Below are 16,277 nucleotides of genomic sequence, written 5' to 3' on the forward strand. Positions count from 1 at the left end.
AATGGGATATCTATTAAGTTCATATAAGAGCCAAGGCGGGTGAGCCAATACTTTTATATATATATATATATATATATATATGTGTGTGTGTGTGTGTGTGTGTGTGTGGGGGGGGGGGGGGGGGGGGGGGGTAAAAACCAAAACAAACAAAAACAACAACAACAACAAAAAAAGATCTCTCTATGTGTCCTCTGATTGGTTCCGTTGTGTTGTCAAACTCTGTGCAGAACGCGCGTCGACGCTTCAGAGCGCGAATGAACCTCTGCACAGCGCATCACACAAGTGGTGCACAAGCTGTCGCGCGCGCTCTCGCTGTTCCACATCTCTCGCACCTCCACTTCAGCCACTTTTTTTTTCTTTTTTTTTTTTTTCTTTTTACCAAGCCTGATCCACATGACAACCTTTAAAAAGAAAGAAAAGAGGACAAAAGCCACCGGGTAACGGTGAAGGACGGTGGAGAGCAGGATGGACTCACGATGAGAAGACTGTTAATTCTCAGACAGACAGGAGAACCGCTGTCGCAGAGGAGGAGGAAAACAGGGGACGGAGGAGAGAGGCAAGCAGCTATTTGCGGTGACTTTGGGAATTTCGCTCCGACGAAAAGAGCGAGACACCACATTCCTCTGAATGCCAACATTTACCGAGGGTGAGATTAATAATAATAATAAAAAGGCGCACTGGGACTACCATGCTGGACCAGAAAATTGCCCATTTTGGCGACCATTGTTTGGTAGTTTGGCCAGTTAAGGAAACGTCTGCTTTGAAGTAGCCAAGTCGCGGCGTAATTGTCGTTTAAAAAGCTTGGGGGAAAAAAGAAGAAAAAGCTGAGGATTCTCTGTTTCCATTGTAGACAGCCATTGCTAAGAGTGTGGCTTAACCGGGGAGCAAGGTGGGCTCACCTAAGGGGTAAAGGAGGACTGTTTTAAGAGATACCCCACCTCCTCCTCCCCCTTACATAAATGTTTGCGTGCCGTTAGTGCTCTCGGTCTCGGTCGACCCCCTCTCCCTCGGAATAGGTTGCTGAGCCTCACACGCAGGCGGACGCATCTCATATGCATATATAGACACAGACAAACCTGGACATTATCTCGCACGCACGCCATCACAAATCTCATATACATTCCTAATTACACTGACAGACGTCGTCTCTCTTACCTCGCTAACCCTCCGCCAACCCTCTCACCTCCACCCCACTGTCTGATGACTCCCCGGCGCACAGGTGGACGTGGTACGGAGCCTACTGTAGCATCATCATCTTCGTCTTCAACTCATCCACTGTCATCATCACTATCCTCCTCCTCTTACTCAACAACACCATGTCCTCGTCGTCGCGTAAGATCTCCTCCGAGTCATTCAGCAGCTCGGTGGGTTCGGATTGTGGGCTCGAAAGCCCCGGGGGAGACGGAGGGGATAGTGGGTTGGAGCCGGCGGACGAGATCCGAGGTTGCCCCTTTTCCTCTTTTCCGTCCTCCCACAGAGCGGCTCTCTGGAACGGCCGCAGCCCTTCCGAGAGGTCGGCGTGCCCAGCGGGCGAGGAACAGCAAGGACCCTGTATACCCCTCAAGAGAGCTACCAGGAGGAGACGGGTGAACCTAGATTCACTGGGAGAAAGCCTCAAGCGACTGACCTCACCCACGGTAAGCTTTCAGTTCTTGTTAAATTCAGTAAAAAATAGTTAAAAAAAAACTGAATGGTTTAAAATAAATCAAATACTTAAAAACAAAACACACACACACACACACACACACACACACACACACACACACACACACACACACACACACAAAAACAAAAACAACAATTATCAGGACCTTTGTTGTACAGGAAAGTCTCCAAAGTTCAAAAGGCAAAAGGCCTTTAAAAACAGAAAAAGAAACCTCTAAGCCACCCTTGACTGATTCTCTAAAATCCCAGACAGGGTTTTTGCACAAACATAATGTGTACTGTGCACTCTGAAAAACAAACAAAAAAAGACCTATTTCTTCCTTCACCTATGAATCACCTGCAGATAACTGATATTTTGCTGTAAGGGATAACAAGAGATGCCCATGCCCTGTCTGCTTACATATGAAGATGTGAGGAGTGTGATGGATATGCCTGTGCCTGCGTCTTAGTTGTACTACAGGTTGTAATGCAATAAAGCAGCTGTTAGAAAAGAGTGCAATTGTGAGTGATGGCATGTGATTAGTTAGACAGATTAGAGTTTGCTGTAACCTCACTCTGCATGCTGGGACATCAGTTTTATTGCATCTCAACAAAGATAGTCATAAAGAAAAGGCATTTAAAAGAGGACTTCATTTTCACAAGAACTGATTTATAATTTCATATATGGATTCACAATAAGTTATGTACACTGAAAGAGCACTGTTGTAAGCTGTTTTTGACCAGGCTTCATAAAACACAGCCTTTTTGCCAACTGTTGCAACATGAGCAGTACAATGTAATCCTCTTTTCCCCATCTGTTAGCATAATATGCAGGCTGATGTAGATTAATGGGTGTAAAAGTGGACTATTGTTGAAAGAAAAATCAATTAGATTTTGGTGTGGGTCCCAACATGTTTTAGAAAAATATCCAGTTGTATAAGAAGGATTTGGTTGCTGAATTGCATACCTCTGAGTGCGACGCTAAACATGTAGCTTTTTTCCACCAGTCAATTTGCATTGCTAGATATGTAATAAAGAGATATCAGGTTGGAAATGGTTTAGTATGAGCAAACACTGTTTAATTTACCACTCTGGATTTACACTCAAGCTGCAAAGTATGGTGCTGATTCCCAGTGGTGCTGACAGCAGAAGAAAACATTTATTGTGATTTTGAAATGCTGATGTGAAATACAGTGCATCTTTAATGTGATAATGATTGTCTGAGTTTAAACATATAAGAACATATCCTACAAAGTGCTGGTCAAAAAAAAATAATAATAAGTGCTTGGTTCATGTTATGAGATGAAACAGTTCACAACTTCATAGAGGATATAAGATTATTAACTTCAATAGAACGTGGTTGACAGGTCGATATCAGTTGATGCAATTCTTAAATTTACAATTTGATGCCTTAGAGTTTTGCTCTTAGATAATATATTATTTGGATGTTCAAGCTGCACTTTTCAATTTAATACAAAATATGTATCGCATTTACACAACTGAAATTGTATGCTAGAGAGGACCATTGAGATGGTACAATAAAAGGTACACCTCTTACTGGCTCTCATTTGTATATAATAATAACAGATGTATATAAAAAAAGGAAAACCTAAAGACAGATTTGTATAACACTATACTTAATAGTACTTGCCATTTATGTGTGGGCGACATTGTGGAGCTATGTATTTTTTGTGCATGTGTGTGCAATGTGTGTTGGCTGTAAGTGCCATTGTAGGTAACAGTTTGACATAAAATGAGCCAGGATTTTTTTTTTTTTTTTCTCTTTATTATACAAACGTATTTGGCATGTGCTTTGGTGACAGACAAAGGACAAGGAAACATTTAGCTTAGCTTTTTTTTTTTTTTTTTAAAGTTTCTGGAGGATGTTTGTGCCTGGTAGAGCCCTTTAACCTGTCTGCCATATGCTGGATTTCTTCTACATGTTTAACTTAGTTCACTTTATTACACAAAAAGTATTGATTGATTAAATTGTAATTGATGTTGCAAACATTTCAACACAGAATCAAATTAGCCTGCAGTTAAATAAATATACTCACTCTCCAAGTAAACAACACACTGTTTATCTTTTCTTGTTCTCTCCCAGAAGCTACTTGTGCACACATAGTGAGCTCGAACACAGGCGTTGCTTACTGCAATGAACCGTGACTGACAGAACGGAGCATGCCCTCTGCGTTGTCTTCACCCTGACCACACTGACCTAGAAGCAACAACACACTAACATGCACACACATATACGCATGTAAAGCACACCAACTTCAATTTTCTGTCTGTCTCTCACACTGTCACATTGGAAAGTAGTCATTTGCGTAGTGGCCCAAGACACTGATCTAAAGACACTGGCTTTTGGCCGCTGATATGAAAATGCAAATATGTGAGTTGTGGTTCATTCACGTCCTTGATTTAATATCACATTGTCTCTGTTAGGGAATAGTTTCTGAATGAGTATTACTGCTTAAATATTCTTCAAATACTTTTGGTTTTAGTGCTTTTTTGGGAGCACATACTGTCTGTTTTAATAAAAATCACTCTGCTTTGCTTTATATGACTTTTCCGTATACCTGTACTACGAAGTAAGTTAAGCTAGAAAACACGAGGTTTAGTTTTATGGATTACGATGATGTTTTACTCCATATCAGCTTTTATTGCCATGCTAGCTTATGCTACAAACTACACTCTCACTGGAACAGATTATGCATGAAATGACAGATCATCTATAAAAGCTCTGGTTGCTGACTAGTTCTACAAATTAGCACTAGCATTAACAGACAACTCTCTGTGGCTTAAAGTACACAAAGTAAATAAAGAAGGAATTCAAGAGTAAGGGAATGCAGTTTTCTAGATATTTTTCCAAAGGAGCTGCATGTAAAAGCACAAATCCCCACATAAGTTGCACCAGAGTTTACCTAGTTTAGTAGTTTAGAGAATTTCTCAGAGCCCACATTTAAATATAGCAGGTAAAACTCTAGAAAAACTATAGCAAGTAAATGGGAGTGGTGAAAATTGTTGTTTTACATCCCTTTATCTATATTGCACATACAAATACTTGAAGTAGGTATAAAGTTGCCGTTATTAGGAGGTGGTGAAACTCCATCCTCAGTGTACTCCAAACTAAACACCTGCACTTTTCCTTGGCACCTCATCTGTATTTTCCATGGTGAGCATGTGTCTGTTTAGTGCATGTTAGGAGAGGAAACTGAAGACAAACACTGCACCTGATGCTCTGGACTTTCTCGACTTTTCATTTGTGGAAGCAGCTTGTAGTAGATATGTATATACTAAGTAGAAGGAACTGTTTGACTGAAACATAGATTGAATAAAGCTCAAATATCTTGTAGTTGTTGCTGTCCTAAATTATTTACTGGTTTGAATTATGTTTCATGTTTTGTTTTTAATTGCTTCCAATGTGGATGGCAGCTGCAAGAAATTAAATGACACCATTTTAATTGCTATGAGAATACATGTCAGCAAGACACTGGTTTAATAAAATAAAGAACTGTGACAATATTCAGGTCTACTTTTACCCTGATGATGAAATAGTGATATTATGACCCATCAATTTTCACAGTGACACATTAGACAGCTGTCTCTCCATTTTTTAATTGAAACTGTACTATGGTCAACCTGGATTATGTACCACTTTTAAAAGTATTTTTTTGATATTTTTATAGTTTGCTCTTTATTTTAAATCATGCCGTTCTGGTGCCAGCATATTTAGCTTGATTTTGTGGCTAGATTGGGAAAACCAGACTGCTCTTGCCAAATTTACTACCACTGTTGTATATTTCACAAACAACAATTTAATATTAACCGGATTTAGAACCTTATTATGAACAAGACTCTGCCATATAAAAGAATTTTGATATATAAATATATATACATACATACATGTTAGGTGATAGTGCTAGCTAGATGTTATTATTCCAAATCAACACATTCTTTTACACAAAAAGGCTCTTAGTAAAACAAGAAACAAATCACAAGCCAAAATAAATCAGTGACCATACAGATTTTTCTTTAGATTTGATCTCTTTAAGGTTTCCGTTTAAGGTTGTACCAAATTAGCCACATGACTGTCATTAAGCAAGATGTTGATTGTTTGGGAAGAAAAGTATGTTTAGTGATTCATTCAGGTATAATAATTAAAATGTACAACACATTATGCAAAGTATGTTAAAAACAAGTTAACATGCTTTTATATATATGCTTGCTTAGGCTAAATGTTCCTTCGCTTTAAATTACATTCGTTTAGCAATGCTGGTGTGCTGCCTAGTCATATTAATAGCTAAAGTGTGGTCTCAGCCAGCATAAAAATACTGAATAAGTAAAGCAAATTTTACCTGCTTTGTTTCTCAACACCTACTTTTTTCACTGGGATATATTTAACTTTATCCCATGGTAGATGAGTTTCTGTTTTCTTTAGAAGCTGTCAGTTTTCCAACTGTGCTGAAGCACCAGTACCCACTGCTTGGCAACCAAAGACTGCACCGGTTCATGTTATTGGGTATTTTAAAGAAGACGATTCAATAGAAACAGAAAGAAAGAGCGGCTTTACTTCTCTGTGTGCTCATGCATTTACATGAATGGAATTCAGTCTGACAGGTATGAAAGACAGATTCTCATATACTAGAGAAGAGCATGATTAAATCCCAGAAGGGAAGAAAGTAATGCAGAGCAACAGAGTAGGAGGAAATATTCTGTTTTCCCTCCCAAGGTAAAGAAACAGAGCAAACAGAAGAGAGACTGGAGAGTTTCCAATAAAGTAGATGGAAGTCGGAGGGATAAATGGAATTGAAATGGATGGAAATAAGGGAGAAAAGAGTTTATACCCCAGTTTTTCCTGATCAACCTCTCTTTTTTATGACTACTAAATTTCATCACTCTTCACACCATTATCATTGCTATAATCATATAATACTCTTTAAATCATGATTTAGTTAAACACTGAGTTTATTGCCTCTTTTGTGTTGCTTTATAAGGAGCTGCTAACCAAATACTGCCATCTAAACATGTCTGTGTGTGACTAAAGTGTGAGATTAATGTGTGAGCGGATATTGATTTGTGTGTGCAGTAAACACGTCAAAGATGTGACAGTGCAGACTAATGATGATATATGTGTACACTATGTGTGCACGTGTGTGGTTGTGGCTGATAGCAGTTTTCTGCCCATGTATTAGGCTATGCTGTGTAGCCTTGCATGCACACTCTAAAATGTGCATGTACTGTAGTAAATGAATAGCTGCATTAAGGACACTATTTCTGTTACACAATCGCACACACAAGTATATTGTACACATACATAAGTGGGGAGTAGAGGTTTTTCCTGACAAATAGTCTGTGAAGAAGGGCTATCAGGAATACTCGGTTACATGTTGCTAAGTTGATGTTTGGCTAGTTGGTGCGAAATGTAACATTTTTTTATTTTTATTTTTATCGAGTGTTGTTTTAAGTGGCTTTGGACAAAATGAAGCATTAAAAAACAGGTTGGCACAGAGAGCTATATACAAATAATGCTTTGTCCAATTAGGAAGATAAAAAATGTTGCACAACCCTTGTTTAACACAATGCTGAAAGAACAGCTTCCACCTTTTAAACCACTTGCTGAAACACATACACACCAGCTCTCTACCCACACACACTAACTTTCATCATTTACTATCTCATGTTTTTGCTCTATAAACCCTCAATTCACTGGTTTCGTTCTTTGTAATTTCCACCTCAATCAGTTGCACACACACACACACCACACACACACACACACACACCCACACACACACACGCTCACACACAAAAGCACACAAAAATACACAGAATCTCTTGTGTATCTGTCCGGAGTGGTTGAAGGCCTCAGAATGACCTCTCCAGCTGGCACACTGTGTTCCAGTATTGTCACAACAGCCGGGCATTTCAGCCCTATCACAGATAATCACATTGGACCCGCCCTCTTAAGCTCAGGCTGCCAGTAACGCAAAACACGCCAGCTGCACGCAAGCTGACAATCAAGCTGTGTGAATATTGTAGTCATGCAGAAATTTTTATTATTATTTATTCAGACCTATATATTTATTTATCGTAGACCGTTGAAAGAAGGAAATGTTAAATACTATATAAAAGCATAATCTCTTTTCAGGAAATATATGTTTATTTTTTCCTTGATTGTCCCATTGATTGTTTGTCTTGATTATCTAAAATATCATTGAAATGACAGACAGAAAGAACTCAAGTCTTCTCATGGTTCTCTGGCAAAATACTAAATAAATGCCCTTTTTTTTGCCATACAATGGTGTCCTGTTCTACATGAACTATTTTGAGTTTAGGTAAAGTAAAAGTAATTCAATTGTTGCTTAATTATCCCAGATAACTGTCATACTGTTTCACTGTGCTCATTAAATGTAAACCTGTGAGGTGATATGTTCTTCTTTATTCTTCGTTTGCAGAGATGTGTAAAAACAGTCGTGCCCCTGACTTTAGAGACAAAAGGCTTTCTGAAATATTTGAATATTTTGAATATTTGAAGCAACATGTTTACACATCACACAGTATCTCTAACTAGAACTCAATCCCAGCATGTTTCTTTTTTCTATTTTATTGTATCCTGTAAACACTCGATTGTTTTTAGGGAAACCTTAAATGTCTTGTAACTGTCTTGTCAAAGTCAAGATTACAATCAGGCTGATTTGTCTACAAGAATCTGCAAAGATTTTAGAAGATAGATGTGCTAGACTCAAAGAGACTTGACTTTGAGACTCATTACACTCAGAATCACTTTTTGCCTTATTGTTTTGCACCTATAAATAGTTTTTGACTGATTTATACAAATACCCCCCAGAATCTGTTTTAATTCCAACATACAGGGAAAAAGAAAAGCAAAAGCCAAATTGAAAAGGTACTTTTCAAAGGTATTGCATGTTTTAAAGAAAAGGCATAACAAATGCTAAAAGATCCTAAAACGTGTTTGCAGCCGGAGGATAATAAAAGGAGTAAATCTCAGTTCAGTTAATTATACATTTAAACTTTCCCTCACATTCCCACTTCTTCTTGCAGACACAGACTGTTCAGGAAGCTCTACAACGAACTCTTCAGTTCTACAGACAACAAGAGATCAGGTATGGTTGCCTTAATGCCGGTACCGCTTGTTGGTTCTCTCTCATACTCTCATCTTCTTCCTTCTCTACACACCTGCTGTCATGTCTTGGAATCCCTGTCGTTCATTTCCCTCTGGTTTCCTTTATTTTTCTCACTTGTCTGCCACACGTCACACACCTGTTCAGTCTTTGTAGGTTTTTCACGGTCTCTCCCACTGCTTCTTCTTTCTACCACCCTACCTCCTTGTTTTGGTCACACAGACACATGAATAAATAGACAAACATGCACATATAGACACAGTCCTTCACCTTTTGTCTACACCCTGTCAAAACAGTAAATTCAGAGTGGGCCCAGCCAGGCATAACACTACATTGTTCATGAAGTGCATACTGCATACAGACACAGATTCAGAGTTGGGCTTTCTCTGATTCGCACTTTAGCTCAAGTTACTGGCACTTTTGGGATCTGTTTGAGTAATGATTGTCAGTCTTTTAATATTTCCAGGAGTAATACTTTTACAGAGCCCGGTGTGTTCCAGGAGTATATTTATATTTCAATAATTTAGATAAAAAAGGTCATGCTCCTGCTTTTTGAGATATTTTTATTTTCAAGACATGTTCATAAATGATTGCACGCGAGGGCACAAATCTTTCCTGATTCCTTTCTGCAGATATACCTTGCTATGTTACCAAGTTACTGTATGACTAGAATATCTGCTCAGGAGTAATGTGGAGCAAGGAGCTTTGTCTGCCATTCTAGACGTCTCTGACTAAAACAGTCATTTTCATAGTGTATGTTTTTCATACTCGGATTCCACTCCTATCATGTTCATGGCACATTGAGCAACTTATTAGGTTTTTCTCATTGCTGATCTCACAGTTTATTATGAGTGTATGTTATTTGGCAGGTGCCAGGAAGTTGGAAGTGGGGAGAGACGAAGAGAGAAGAAAGAAGAGAAGTGCCCATTTCTAGAAAATTCTGGTTCAGAGGAAGATGTCCTACAAATCCTTCAGTACATGGCCACAATATTAGGTAAGTATGTGAGGTGAAGTAAAACCTGGGTGTAGTACTTTGTGCTGGATAAAGAGAAAGAAGGAGCATGGAGGAAGGAAGAGGCTTTATACATGTAGATTATACGAGCGCATACATATGATTTATGGCCTGTACCCATTTGTTTCTATTTTATTTCCTTTGATATTTTTGCTTAAAGTTGATTTTGGTTTCAGGGTTGTTTGTGTGTGTGTTTACACATACTCAGAAAGTTGCCTCAGAGATCTGACTTTTATGACACATTGGCAGTACTTTTAATGAAAAAGAGCGACACCGTGTCATGACCCAAGTAGTACACAAATAAACAACTGTATACACATGCAAAAACACACTAGCTCACACACACTGTATGACTCACTGTGGTGGTTTCTACTGTCTTTAAGGCTCAACATTAAAAAGAAGTGCACACATATTGTCATGGTGAGTCATTCAGTAGAGCTTGATCCACCCTCTGAAACGTCTAAGAACATCTAAGTATTCCTGATTTACTCCTGATCTATAGGTCAACACAGTTCCAGTTATTCCATTAAACAGACTTATAACGCTACAAGACCATGCATTTTTTAAATTTAGCAGTCAAGTCATGTTTATTTTTAACTTTTTATTCAACAATATGATGATAGTTTTTGTAATTATTCTGTTTTTTTTTGTTTAATCTGTGAGTTTAATGTTTATTTAGTATGTTAGTATGAACCTTGGTTGTTTTGTTTTATATAAATCTTTATCTTAGCTTTAAGGAAAAATCCTATAGTTTAGCATTGTTTTGTATTGTGTTTCAAATGCATATTTAGAATTGTTTAATCAGAATTCACTCAGTATGTAAACCCTTAGAATGTCAACAGGAATAAATTTGTTTTATTACAGTTGGATGTGCAATTAACTAAGAAATACAGAATTAGCACTTGGAACTAATCTCTATTGCATAAGTTAGGTGGAGCTCACTAAGTGTAGTTTATTAATTCATCAATCCATGTTATGCTATTCATTAAGTTTAAATCGTAGTATTATCAAGCTAAGCTAGTTGGTCAGTTAGAAATTTCATCCAGCTCTTTCTGGCGAATACACAGTTGCTACCTGACCTGATAAGATATACGGTATAATCCCTAAATCCTTTTTACGTACTAGCCCTGGGACCTCCTCCCAGCTGGAAATGACTGTTGTCAGTCTATAAGGAGTTTTAGTTTTAAATATAAATTACTTTTCTTTTTTGGATAATTTATAAATCCTGTTTTTTTTCATTATTTAGTTAGTAGTCTTATGACTGATTCATTTATCCTATTAATATTCATAATTGTAGCAAGGCTTTGATGTTTGATTGTTGTAAATCCAGATTTTCTGTGGTTGATTTAAAATAATTTTTACTGGATTTAAATTTTGGCTAAACAAGATCATGGAGCAGCAGTAACAGCAGGCTTTTTGTAAAGTGTAATTGGAAAACAGAAATATATGATCACTTTTGAGCGTAACCTTTGATGTGCATGTTTGTTTTTTATAATTTGAGAAATTATATTTAAGTGTGGATCAAGATGCAAGCCTGCAGTATGACTGGTGCAAAGTGTATATCCTACAGCACAATGCAAATTTTTTTTCTTCTTTTAAGTCATGACATGATACTGCATATGTGTGAACTAAAATTATATAGTTGTGTATCACTGTCTATCATGTTGATATTTTTCTTTGTGTAATTTGGTATTTGCATCCCTTATTTCACAGGAGTACCATTCTGTGAGCTGCGAGAGCATTTTGGAGAGGAGTTCTTTGGCCTCTGCTTTGAAGAAAATGAGCGAGTGCTTCGAGCTGTGGGTGGCAACCTCCAGGATTTCTTCAATGGTTTTGATGCTATTTTAGAACACATTCGCACCTCAACGGGTCGCCGTGCCTCATCTGAAAGCCCCTCCTTCCAGTGCAAGGATCCCCTCGAGCAGGAGAAAGGGAGAAGAAAATTGGACAAAGTTGGAAATGAAAGAGATAAAAGGGGGAAGGTGTTGCTTCTTCACTGTTTCAACCCTGCGCCTGTTGTTGGATTGGTCATGCCAGGTTTGATCAGAGCTGTTGCCAGGCGGATCTTTCACTCAGAAGTTGAGGTGGAAGAGGTGCCACCTTTAACTCCCCTGCTGCCTAATGAAGATACGGAGCATACAGATGGTGACTCGACAACCCCCACTCCCACTGCGTCCCCCACAGCATCACCCTCCTCATCCCCATCTCCTCCCTCTCTTTTTCCAACCTCTGTTCCTACAGTATGCCTTTCCTTTCAAATCCAGGAGACATGTCCATCCTCCCTCTCTTCCCATCCAAATTCAGGCTCAGTGAGCACTAAACGGCCCCCTCTCTCACTCTCCACCAATCCCAGTGATCTGTGCATTGGCCTGGCCACCTTTTGCCGTGCCTTTCCATTTCACCTTGTCCTTGGACCTCGCATGGAGCTACTGCAGCTTGGAGAAGGACTGAGAAGACAGGCTCGCATTGAACCACACCGAAGCTTCTCTTTTAGGGACTGTTTTGAGATTGTCTCACCTAAGATGGAGCCCTCATTCCAGGGCATTCTGCTGAGGCTTGCATCCCCATTCACCATCCGTACTAGACCTGACACCACACAGACCGGCACTAAGGAAAAGGTAAAGCTATCAAAACAAATCCCACTTTTTGTTATAATTTTAGACATCATTTGCCATGCTAGCCAGGACTTAAATAAATGCACCTAAGTTTCGAATGCTGCTGTGGTCCTTGACATCCAAATCACAATTTGACTAAATTACTATAATTTAGTTTAAAAATCAATTCAAAATGATAAAGCTGCTTTTATAGTTATTGAAGTAAACAGATCTTGAACACAAGTAATGAATTAATCCCAGAAAAAGGTTTTGTCTTTGTTGCTGCAGACAGATAAGATTTAAGTTTTCACATCATTATGTTTCACAGCCATCCAGAGATTATAAAACACACTGAAGTGTTGGAACGGGCATAAATCCAATTATTGGGATGAGTTTGGCTGAAAAACTGGATGTTGTCAGGCATTACCTTGGTCAAGCGCAGGACGTTCTGCACTATTAATAAATGTAAAAAATTGTCAACCCTGTGCTCTCCTGTTATCATATAACAATATCTACTGTTTCTTTTCAACTAAATGAGTGCAAATACACAGTTTGACACAGTTAACAGTTTGTTTTAAATGTGCCATTTGGATACACTGTGTACCCTATCAAGGCAGAGTTCAATCAGAGTTTATTATAGCTGGATATGTTGATAATTTGATGATCTTCTCACCTTTGACAGGAGGACAGGTTGCTATTAAATATTGGATGTACCGCCTTCTTGTGAATTAGGGAATAAGAGGATAAGAAAGGTCATTTTGTTGGTGGCACTGTTTATGTTCTGAATGCCTTTCTACCACAACACCTGCAAGCCTGTGACATTTTTTCTCAGGAGGAGTGAGATTTGAATTGGTTCATATTTGCCACAAAAATAATTAATCAGTTGGAGCTGTGTGTGCTATATAGCTGACTTTTTATTGATTTGGATGATCTCTGCAGTATATCAGTGATAACACCAAACACACTGATGCAAAACAACACTGCCATAGAAGAGATGGGTAAGTTGGGCCATGGTGCATTGGTGTGTTTGAGGCCCTGTTCACACCACAACGCTGTAACGTTCTGGCCTCTTGTTAACGTAGTAACAGAGTTATGGGTAGATAATACTACACTAAAAATATTGTCATGTATACGTTGTCTTTGTTTAAGGCCTTGTATACACAACATTTCCATGCAAAACGTAAATTTGGAAATTCACAAATTTAAAAAATTTAATTTGCGTTTCTGTAAAAAGAAAAAAAGAACGAAAGCATTTACACAACAGCACAGCGGAATGAAAACTATGTCCTTGCAGGAAAAAACATAAAGGGGACCATAAATGAAGCAGTACGCATGCCAGGCTTCTAGTAGGCAGTGAAATTTTGCAACAACACACCCAGGCGTGTACAGCATCCTCATAAGACTTCAAAACACAACACAACAACAGAAGCGTTACGTGTCAACCGCTAAGTTATCTTGTGCATGTAAGCTATGTGTCTTCGATGATGGCATAAATACTTTACTGGAAATAGGGTTTTACTTTAACAGACCAAATAAATTAAAATGATGCAGCTGCATAAACATGACATTGAGGTCCAACATTGTTGTTGTTGTGCTTTTCGCAGGTTAAGCAGGGCCTGAGTGCTACCATGACGTGAAAGACGTCATCGTTGCCCAAAGATTCCACTTCCAGTTTACACTGATGGGACTTGCATTGTACAAAAATTTCAGTCTGGAGGCCGTTGTCAAATCTTTGCAGTTTTATCCACCCAAAACTGTTACCATGTAAACAAGAGGCTAGAACACAAACAAAACTTTTGCGTTTTACTGTCTTAGCTTTGTGGTGTAAACAGGACCTAAGTTAGAGGCTTAAAATTCAAATATACAACATTTCAAACCCTAAATACAGCAGCAAACAACTACTAGCTGTGTAAAGATATAGCAGTGTTTCAGCTTCTTACCACATGGTTCAAACTCTCTCTCTTTACCTGTCTCAGTCTTTGTATTAATTGTCTAGGATGCGCGTGTAAATTTACAAGAGATTTTTTCAAAGCAAGTCAATTTTTTGCTGTTAAATATGAGTAAATCACTCTTTTGGACATGAGAGCAGATTAGTATTCTTTAACCTGTCAAAGATGTTTGAGCTAGTTTGTATTAACCTGGGCCATAAATCAGTAGCAGTTTGAGGCGAATGAACGAGTTGCTGAGAAGACACATTGACTGAGACTCTTGGATGCTAAGAAGAAAATACTTTTGTCTGGTGTCAGAGACGTTATCAAACACAAGTTGTGCTGTTTGAGGCTTTGGAAGCTGCCCAGAACCTCTCCCCATTTTTATTACTGATATCAAAACATCGAAATTTTTTAAAAATGAAGTTGCAAATGGAGTTTATAAATTCAGTCAAATTCCATTTTTGAATGTCGCTCTATAAAGCTCAGTGAGCAGCATTCACAAATGCAACTGGCAGCATTAAAACATGAAACAGCAGAACAGTGAGGGGAACACTGAGCTTGTGTTCCTTTTCTGCTGCTTTGACTTCCAGTCCATGTTGCAGCTGAGGCCTTTCAATGTTCTCTCATGAATTAAACAGACAAGATGCTGCACTGACTCTGAAGTGTTACACATGGCAATCACAACATTTTAGTTTGTCATGTTGAACTCCATAATTTTACCTCTGATGCAAGCGGTTGGTTGCTCTGTGCCAGATAAGAGTTGGTGCTTGTGTAGTTTCAGCTGTGGTTCTGAACTAACATTAGAATCACCAATGGATGGAAAACAACCCAAGACAAAGCATCCCAGTGACATTTCAAAAGACATTTGCAAAAAAGAGTAATGAAAGTCAAAATATTAAATTAGCTTATTTTATAAGAGAACATTCACTTTATGCCATTCCTGTCTTTGGGCTGGATCTCATTGCTACTGTGGTCTTGCATGCTAGTATTCTTGATGGCTGCTGCTAATGGAGCCACTGCATCTCCTGCAAGACATTTAGGCTGCTATCATTCTCAGTGGTTTTACATACTATCTGGAACTCCTGAGGCAAAGCCACTTCCCCTCCGTTATGTAAAATGACGCATTGATGAAAAACAAGGATTTTTGGAACACTGGAGAATGCTTAATTTTTCTTCTAAATTTATGCATATATGTTTAATAAAATAAATTGAATCAATCAATAACCTAACAAACTGACATTTCTATGAAATATTGGGTACACATTGGGAATAAAACAAGCATTTTGCACTGTGGATGACTTGCAAATTATTGCATTCTGTTTTATGAATATTTTGCATCGTGTGGCCTCTGCTTGGCATACAGGAATGTTCTGTGATTTGTCAATATCACTGCCTCCTAAAAACGGCCTCTTCACTCCAAAATCCCATCCGCTAGACACTTGAAAGTATGTGTTTGTGGAGTAAGAGGGCAGGCATATCTTTTTATCCCTTCCACTATGAATCTTGTGTCACCTGGACAGAGTAGCAGAAAAAAGAAAGCCAGAAAAGGAAGGGCTGACATTTTCACAAGAAAGGGCAGAGAAAGAAGGCCACGGGCCATGGTAAAGAGGCCACACTCCCCTGTGCTGCACTGTGGGTGTGTGTTTGAGTGGCCTGTGGTGGATTTTCAGTTTGACTTCTTTCCTCTCTTCGCCCAGGGATATTTGCTGTGCAGAAGACATTCAAAGACTTACTGAAAAGGGCAATTCGCGTCTCTCCCTGTCTCTCTTCTTGGTGTGAACACAGTGGTCGCCACACAAGGGAGTGTAAAGAGGTTGTACTGCCAAAAACTGTCCTCGAAATCTTGCATCATGTAATTCATCTTGCTTTTCCTCAAACTGCGTTTCTATGGGCATTCAGACATTAAACACAAGGTAACATCATCACTTTTTCAAGAATTTGGCCTGCCTACTCA

At 38.7% G+C, this 16,277-nt stretch overlaps 1 protein-coding gene across 1 annotated transcript in view; it reads left to right on the plus strand.

Annotated features, from left to right (window-relative positions):
• Positions 1–252: 252 nt before the first annotated feature.
• The window catches only part of gucy1a2 (guanylate cyclase 1, soluble, alpha 2), a 38,610-nt gene continuing 22,585 nt past the window's right edge, over positions 253–16,277 (plus strand). The window contains exons 1-4 of the mRNA XM_041995068.1: positions 253–1,637; positions 8,707–8,768; positions 9,656–9,780; positions 11,512–12,416. Of these exons, the coding sequence (XP_041851002.1) occupies positions 1,317–1,637; positions 8,707–8,768; positions 9,656–9,780; positions 11,512–12,416 (1,413 nt within the window). The 5' untranslated portion in view covers positions 253–1,316. The remainder of the gene's footprint in view (positions 1,638–8,706; positions 8,769–9,655; positions 9,781–11,511; positions 12,417–16,277) is intronic.

This window comes from Melanotaenia boesemani, chromosome 9 (genome assembly GCF_017639745.1).
Source record: "Melanotaenia boesemani isolate fMelBoe1 chromosome 9, fMelBoe1.pri, whole genome shotgun sequence".
Classification (NCBI taxonomy): Eukaryota; Metazoa; Chordata; class Actinopteri; order Atheriniformes; family Melanotaeniidae; genus Melanotaenia; species Melanotaenia boesemani.